General features: G+C 40.0%; 1 protein-coding gene across 8 annotated transcripts in view; it reads right to left on the bottom strand.

Moving 5' to 3' along the window:
- Positions 1 to 8,921, bottom strand: part of SLC44A3 (solute carrier family 44 member 3) — a 93,671-nt gene that overhangs the window by 36,556 nt on the left and 48,194 nt on the right. For all 8 annotated transcript variants that reach the window (XM_027114394.1, XM_027114389.1, XM_027114388.1 and 5 more), the window contains one exon: positions 1,777 to 1,933. In XM_027114394.1, coding sequence (XP_026970195.1) covers positions 1,777 to 1,933 — 157 coding nt within the window. The remainder of the gene's footprint in view (positions 1 to 1,776; positions 1,934 to 8,921) is intronic.

Genomic DNA, 8,921 nt, shown 5'->3' with positions numbered 1-8,921 from the left:
AATCCTGAAATAGCTCTCTTTGAGGACCCCAGGAATAACTCAGCCTTACCTGGACATTTTCTTGTCTCAATGTTAATTCAATTGGATGAAATTTGACCTGGATACTTTTCAGCCTGGCCATGGTTGTAAATAAGACACTTAATGTAAGAAGGGTCTCACAGTGGCCGTGTGAAATGTTTCACTTGTAGGTACAGTATGGGGCTGTAAGGCTGCTTAGGAAGACCATTTTTTTTTGACCTAAGAAAGGACACATTTCTCCAACAGTGACACCACTAAAAGGGAGTTTGGCCCCTTAGTCCTTATGGGATCTGGCGAGTAATAAATAACCTTTTAGACCTCTGCCGGAGAGGATGAACCAGTAACTTCTCTTTCAGATTTATGGAGGCTGTTTCCCCAAAGAATTTAAGGTGTCTAGCTCTAGGGGACATAGTTAGTCCCCTACTGCTCATTAATTTGTGAGTATCTATTACTAATGCATACATATACCTATAATACCTAAATATGAATATATTTAATATATATAAACTATATGAATATATTTAAAATAAAAAAGCTGCTCTGTTCTTCAAGAAATCCTTCTCCCAAGTTTCCTAAGATTGAAGGATCAATTTCAAAATGCAAGAGCCGGAGTAGCTTGATTTGTCCTGGATGTGCAAATGCTTCTTCAAGTCACAGACATGTAGCTAAGCAGTACTTCAACAGAAATACAAGAAAATACTCTCTGATCAGGGGCAACGGTTTAGCATACATTTCAAGATGAGGAAGCTAGACAATTTTATGCGAAATTCAATCAATTGTTCCTAATTAATATACTAATCTTAAATCTTGATTACAGACTTAAATATCAACAATTCAGATTTCTGCTTAAAAGAGCAAACAAAAACAATTCTAAAGTATAATTATGAACCCACATGTAAAACTTCCCCAATTAACTAAGAGCACACACGTATACCCAAAAGGTTGGACTCATGTACGTTTGAGAAACTCTGACCAAGTCACCAACGCTGAGGTGGGGATGGGGTCGAGATTAACATTGTGTGAGAACAGAAAAGTTGGGGAAAATCCAACCTTCCCTTGTTTGGCAGGCCAGAAATACCATGAGAACAGCTGTTTTCCTGGTGTTTTGGTTTCCACTGCCATTCATAACCAAATGTGCATGGAAATAAAAACCAGGGAGGAGAAAAAACCCCAGGCACAAAAGCTCCACAGTTTTCTGTCTTTGGAGCTGAGATTGAGGTCAGCTTGCCCATTTCTAACTATCAAGCACGTGCGTGTGTGTGCGCACGCGCACACACACACACACACACACACCAGCAACTTCCCAGGTCACCGTCCAGGAAACACAAAAGGTGGGGAATATTTTAGCATTAAAACAGAAACAAACAAACATTATTCTTATAGTGTATTTTTCTTTCTTTAAAAAATAAAGCATGATAAATGTCCGTAAAAACTTGCTTAAATTGCATGTTAAGAATTCCTCCCATTTGTTCAGCATTTAAATAAGAAGGAAACCCAGCAAACTCAGAGCTATGCCCTCTCCACCCCACCTCTGCCACCACATTGGAGAAAATCCAACAAACAAAGCTATGAACAAAACAGGGACCGGGACAAAAAGATTGCTGGGGGTGGGGGATGGGACCTGAAGAACACTGGAGCTTTCTGAACGGCCACTGGCACAGGTCACATTCCTGTCCCAGGACCCAGTGTAGTTTTCCAGCGATTAACTTTTCTGTAACCCAAACACGGAGCGCACTCTGTTTTAGGGTGCTGCCTTACCTTCTCTTTCAGAGTGTTATAGATGTACATGAGAACGGCTCTTGGCATCCTCACCACAGTGATTAAAAATGACCCTTTGACAACTGTTCCCTGATGGTAGCAGAAAAGAATGGAGAGAGATGAAAGGACCGGGCGATCAGGAGGGTCATTTTTATTTCTGGGAACAGGAGAAAAAAAGACAGCATTTAAAAAACACTATTTAGAAAGAAACGAGAAACTTCTCTCTGGTTCAAATCATCTGTGGTACTAACAATTTAGAAAGCAGGGATGCCATCCGCATTTGGCAAGTTTTTTACACTCCTTGGTAGCTAAGGTTAAATGATTTCTTGGACGAAGTTAATTCCATTTGGTGGCGCTCAATGTTACAAACATGGAACAGAAAATTAAAAAAAAAATACTGATGAGTTAAACGAGTTTTTCCCTTTACCACGCCTACCACCTCCACCAATCCATTAAATTGCGTATTGATCCCATTTTCATTTTCAGAAGTTTAATTATATAATAATCCCCAAGGTTTAAATTACACACGTGCATCTGTAAATATTGCCAGTATTAGCTCGGTGATTAAAATCACCACCAAATCACATGACCAGGATTGGCAGCCAGAGAGGAACCAGCTTACAGCGAAGAGAGGAAACGTTCTGGCTTTCACACAGCTCCAAGCTCCTGAAACCCAGCTGATTTCTGCTCTGCTCTGTAAAGGTCACTTCACTATGAATCATTTACCGGACTTGTCATGACACAGCTCTCAAGAATGCAAAAGTCAGTTTCACAGGCAGGAAAAAAAGTGAAAAAGAACAGAATGGGCATATCCCCTACCCAAGCCTGAAAGATAAAACAAAGGAGGGAGGGCTGATGGAACCCCTCCCCCGACACTCTGATGCCAGTTCTAGAAAATGAGGCCCTTTCCGAAAAGCCACTTCACTGATTCCAAGTGAAGCTTGCTTTCTTCATAATGGATTATTCTACAACTTGCTCTGGTTGCTAATAAGTCACTATGAATTAAGGTTTTGACAAGAATCTGGGTTTTGAGGGAAGAAAAGGAAATTGGCCAGAAATGTTTCAAGAGTTGGCAACAGCCGTATTTTGCTGTTACTTAAATCATCCAGGAAGGAATAGAGAATATGAAAGTAATATTGCGAGCAGAATAACTGCAATCCAGTTGTGCCACAAAAAGGGCGATGTGTGTTTCAACTCAATATTGTTGAAAATAGGAAATACCAGGGAAACTATTGCTGATATGAATTCATTTAGATCTGATAAACTAGAAAAGTAGCACAGCCAGGAAAATCTGACACATTTTTTTTCCTTTTCCTCATTCTTTTTTTTAAAAGGAAGAATGTTTACTTTCCCATTTAGGAGATTTATGTGCCTTAGAACATATTATGGTGCTCAAGAGGGGATGCAGAGAGAAGAAGGCAGCACCTGCTTTCCATCTGGTAGGGAAACAAAGGATTCACAGGCCACTGTGAACTGGGCCTTGGGGGCTGGTCCTCCAGGTACTGAAGTTTGGGGTTAGGCACCCGATTGCCAAGGCTTTGCTGGGATGGGATTAACCATTTCAGGCAGAGGAGTGTCTGCACTGTCTGGATTGCCCTCACCCATGTTGCATCCCAGTGATGGCTCCAGCCGCTCCAGGGCTTGGCTGGAAGAAGATGTAGACATTCCAGAAGCTGAGTTACCACGTGAGAGAGAAAACCTGAAAAGAAGGCTAGCTTGTGGAGCCAGGAGTCACTCAATACCCACCCTGAGAACTATAATGCCACCCCACAGGGAAAGGTCAATCAGTGGAGGGTCTTGGAGTCCCCACTTTCTCTCCCTAGACCTTTTTTCCATGTTCAAAGGTAACATCATGTTATCAGCCCTCCTCCGCTATGCATGTGGCTGGGGCCTTCACCTCTGTTACCTTCACAACCAGCAAAAACTGCCTTCAGGAAGAGGCTCTGATTACACCTGGTGAAGCTTAAACTGAGACTTCACCATATTTTGAGAATTGGCGTTCGGGACTGCAGTGCAGCGAGGGGCGTATTGGGCAGCTCAGTGATGGGCTTGTGAGGATGCTAGGGCCTCCTGTCAGGCCTGTGCCTCTGTCTCTAGGGAGTACTGCATGCTGAGCCTCTTCCACTGGGTTCTGTGGGTGGTGGCAGTAGGAAGACCCCGGGCAGTGTGAGAGAGCAGGAGACTCGAGGATGCGCCCCACACGCCTAGCTCCCCTACTTTTAAACTTGTGGCTGCTGAGTGCTAAAGGTGCCTGGCCCTGTGCAGTGGAGCCAGGGCCCCAGGACACTGCATCAGCTCAAGTCACTGGACAAAGCATTTAATGGTTCCATTCATCCAAGTCTGTAGCACCTCTGGGTCATGGTACGTAAGTGCTGTTTTGCAACTACTATTTGCTGGGACAGTAGAGCATAAGTCGAATCCAGCAACTTTGGGGTCCTAGAGGCACGTTTTAGCTCCAGTTAGATCCAGCCTAGTGCTCATTGAGAACTCTTCAACAGTATGGAAAATTCATTTTGTGCTATGGCTCCTGGACAAGGACTGGGCTGCACAGGATGGATGGATGGCCTCCAATGTCAACCTGGTCCTGAGCAAAGGAGCATGGTGTGTCCCTGCAGAGACCTTGTCCTTTCCTGATATTTCTTTCAGCAAAACTACTGCAAGATGGGATTGTGATGACTGTGGGGAAGCTGTGAGATTCATCTTTCCAGTCTCAAAGAAAATGGAAGCTCTTTGCTATGAAGAACAGGTCCTCGGCAGTTCTTCTCAGGGTTAGGAAACTCATCTGTCTCCTACCTAAATTCCTCAGGCTCCGCTGTGATTCCACTTCCTCACTTCCTCCTCAGCAAATCCAAAGCAGCTGGAAACCATCTTTTGTATAGTTGCAAACGATGAAGTCATGCCTCACGCGTCCCTTCTCCAAACTGAGCGGTGCTGGTTCCTTCCTATCACATCTCAGCCACATCTTTATGGCTCTCAGTTGACCCCTCTTCAAGCAAATGGTCGTAAGAGGGAAATGACATAGGTTGCCCATGTCCTGGTACTTGATGGTCTTTGTATGAACTCTTCAGCCCTCTTACTGCTTAAATAAATGACAGAGATGAATGCACTCTGGCTATATTTAATTCTCACCCTGAGTGCAGGCTAGAACATGAGATTAAAGAATGGTGAGCCCTGAGATAAGAAAAACCTTGAGGTTTCAAAATTAGCACACAGTCAAGAAGAATGCAGAACTCTTTAATAAATGAAACAGTAGTGTTAAAAATAAATCAGCATGCATTTTACTTTGAATTAGTTTGTTTATTTTTATCAAATATATGAAATATCTTAAAAAGTCAAATAGTACTGCTAGGCGTAACAGGAAAAACAACAGTTTTCTTTCCCCACCACTAATTTTCTCTCCCTGGAGGTAATATTTTAGCTGTTTCTTCTGGAACTCACCCTCACACTTCTAAATTACTTGTTCTTACTGCAATTTCTTGATTTTTTTTTTCAGCCTCAGAGACTGTCAACTGACTTCCCACCATGGAAGATGCAGGCTTTATTCTCCTACACAGCCTAAACTCCCCAACACACTCATTTTGCCACCCCTCTTCTTCTCAACATAATTACACTGAAGTTTTTAATGTTTTCTTCCCAGCTTTATTGAGATATAATTGACATATAACATTATGTAAGTCCAAGGTACATAATGTGTTGATTTGATTCACTTATATATTGAAAAATGATTACCACCATAGCGTTAGCTAACACCTCAATCACCTCATATATTTAACCATTTCTTTTTTGTGGTTGTGAACATTTAAGATCTACTCTTTTAGCAACTTTCAAGTATATAATACAGTCTTATTAAGCATAATCACCATGTTGTACATTAGATCCCCAGAACTTATTCATCTTCTATCTAGAAGTTTGTACCCTTTAACCAGTTATCTCCCCTTTCCCCTACCCCCAGCCCCTGGTAACCACCATTCTACTCTGTTTCTGTGAGTTCAGCTTTTTTAGATTCCACATATAAGTGATATCATCCAGTAACTGTTTTTCTGTGAATTATATCACTTAGCATAATGCCCTCAAGGTCCATCCATGTTGCTGCAAATGGCAGAATTTCCTTCCCATGGCTGAATAATATTCCATTATATATATCACATCTTCTTTACCCATTCACCTTTCGATGGACACTTAGGTTGTTCCCATACCTTGGCTACTGTGACTAGTGCTGCAGTGAACATGGGAGTGAAGATATTTCTTCAAGATAATTTTTTTATTTCCTTTGGATATACACACAAGAAGTGGGATTGCTGGACTGTATAGCGGTTTTGATTTTAATTTCTTGAGGGAGCTCCATACTGTTATACTGTTTCCATAATTGCTGTACCAATTTACGTGCCCACCAACCGTGCACAAGGGCTCCCTCTTTTCTACATCCTTGCCAACAGTTATCTCTTGTCTTTTTTTCTTAAATGCTTGGCTTTATTTATTTATTTATTTTTGGCTGTGTTGGGTCTTCATTTCTGTGCGAGGGCTTTCTCTAGTTGTGGCAAGCGGGGGCCACTCTTCATCGCGGTGCGCAGGCCTCTTACTATCGCAGCCTCTCTTGTTGCGGAGCACAGGCTCCAGATGCGCAGGCTCAGTAGTTGTGGCTCATGGGCCTAGTTGCTCCGCGGCATGTGGGATCTTCCCAGACCAGGGCTCGAACCCGTGTCCCCTGCATTAGCAGGCAGATTCTCAACCACTGCGCCACCAGGGAAGCCTTCTTGTCTTTTTGATGATAGACATTCTGACAGGTATAAGGTGATATCTCATTGTGGTTTTGATTTGCATTCCCTGATGATTAGTGATTTTGAGCACATTTTCATGTGCCTGTTGGTTATTTGTATGTCTTCTTTGGAAAAGAAGTTCAGTTCCTCTGCCGATTTTTTAACTGGATTTTTTTTTTTTTTTTTACTATTGATTTGTGTGAGTTCTTTATATATTTTGGTTTTTAACAGCTTATCAGACATGCAATTTGCAAATATTTTCTCCCACTCCATAGGTTCCCCTTTCATTTTGTTGACTGGTTCTTTTACTGTGTAGAGATTTTTAGTCTGATGTAGTCTCACTAATTTTTGCTGTTGTCGCTTGTGCTTTTGGTGTCATATTCAAAAAATCATTTCTAAGACTGATGTCAAGGAGCTTTTCCCTTATGTTTTCTTCTAGGAGTTTTATGGTTTTAGTTCTTATGTTTTAAGTCTTTAAACCATTTTGAATTAACTTCTGTGAACAGTATAATACAGAGGTTTAATTTTATTCTTCTTCATGGGGTTATCCAGTTTTTCCAGAACCATTTATTGAATTATTATTATCCTTTCCCCTTTCTGGGATCTCAGTTCTCTGCTATTGATCTATGGGTCTATTTTTATGCCAGTACCATACTGTTCATATAGTACCATACAATACTATAGCTCTGTTGTATAGTTTGAAATCAGGAAGTATGATGCCTCCAGGTGTGTTCTTCTTTCTCAGGATGGTTTTGGCCATTTGGGATCTTTTGTGATTCCCTACAAATTTTAGGATTCTTTTTCTATTTCTGCAGAAAATATAATTGAAATTTTGATAGGGAATGTATTAAATCTATAGATGGCTTTGGGTAATATTTTAACAATATTAATTCTTCTGATCCATGAACACAGGATATATTTCCATTTGTTTGTGTCTTTCTTTCATCAGAGTCTTGTACTTTTCAGTAAACACATATTTCACCTCCTTAGTTAAATTCACTCCTAAATATTTTATTGTTTTTGATGCTATTGTGAATGGGATTATTTTATTTCTTTTTTAGATATTTTGTTGTTAGAGTATAGAAATGCACCCATTTTCTGTATGCTGATTTTGTATCCTGAAACTTTACTGAATTCATTGATTTAGTCTAACAGTTTTCTGATGAAATCTTTAGGATTTTCTATATATAAGATCATATCATCTGCAAACAAAGGCAATTTTACTTCTTCTTTTCTGATTTAGATGCATTTTTTCCCCCCTTTTTCTTGCCTGATTGCTCTGGCTAGGTCTTCCTGTACTATGTTGAATAGAAATGGTAAGAGTGGGCACTCTTGTCTTGTTTCTGATCTTAGAGAAAAAACTTTCAATCTTTCACCACTATGTTTTAGTTAATGTTTAGGGTTTACATTATCAGTACATAAATAAACTAAAATCAGTACATAAAAAAAAATACAACTGATCCAAACAGTGTATTCTGATTATATTTCCTTTTCTGTACAACTTTTGGTTTTTCCTTAAGTTGATAGTGTTTCACATTTTTTATTTGCTTGGTTTTCCATGGACTTCACCAAATGCTTCACCAAAGTATAAATTTTTTCTCCACATATTCAAACAACACATCTGATATTCTCTCAGTTTGCTTTTTATTTTTTCTTAGAGACATCCCTCCTGGAGCCCACTGCTCTCCAGCTCCTTCTCGGACTGGTTGTGCTCTATACCTGCTGACTAGCTATCCTCCTGGGGATTCCCTTCTTTTCTTCACTGTGTTGGAGCCCATTTCCTGAAGCTCATGTTTTCCTCCCTGGCTTACTCATTAGTTTCAGTGGAGAAAGGATGTGGGGAGGAAATCTTTTGGGATGTTGTATGTCTGAACAGGACTTTATCCTCCTTTACCCTTGACTGATAGTATGAGTAGGTCTAGAACTTTAGGTTGGAAATAATCTTTCCTTAGAATTTTGACAGCCTTGTCCTACTGTCTCCCTGCTTCAGAGTTGCTGTTGAACATCAGATCTCATTCTAGTTTTTTTTAAATTTAATTTTACTTTTTATTGAAGTACAGTTGATTTACAATATTAGTTTCAGGTGTACAACACAGTGATTCAATATTTTTAAAAATTATACTCCATTAAGGTTATTATAAAATATTGGCTGTATTCCCTGTGTTGTACAATATATCTTGTAACTTATTTATCTTATACATAGTAGTGTGTACCTCTTAATTCCCTATCCCTACCTTAACCCTCTCCACTTCCCTCTCCCAAATGGAAACCACTAGTTTGTTCTCTAAATCTGTAGGTCTGTTTCTGTTTTGTTATAATCATTCACTTGTTTTATGTTTTAGATTCCACATATAAGTGATAACATATAGTATTTGTCTTTCTCTAATT

Source organism: Aethalodelphis obliquidens, unplaced genomic scaffold, assembly GCF_003676395.1.
Source record: "Aethalodelphis obliquidens isolate GAN/ISIS:26980383/991018 unplaced genomic scaffold, ASM367639v1 scaffold13, whole genome shotgun sequence".
Taxonomy (NCBI): domain Eukaryota; kingdom Metazoa; phylum Chordata; class Mammalia; order Artiodactyla; family Delphinidae; genus Aethalodelphis; species Aethalodelphis obliquidens.
Note: the sequence above shows the minus strand (reverse complement) of the source record. Positions and strands in the feature narration are given on the sequence as shown.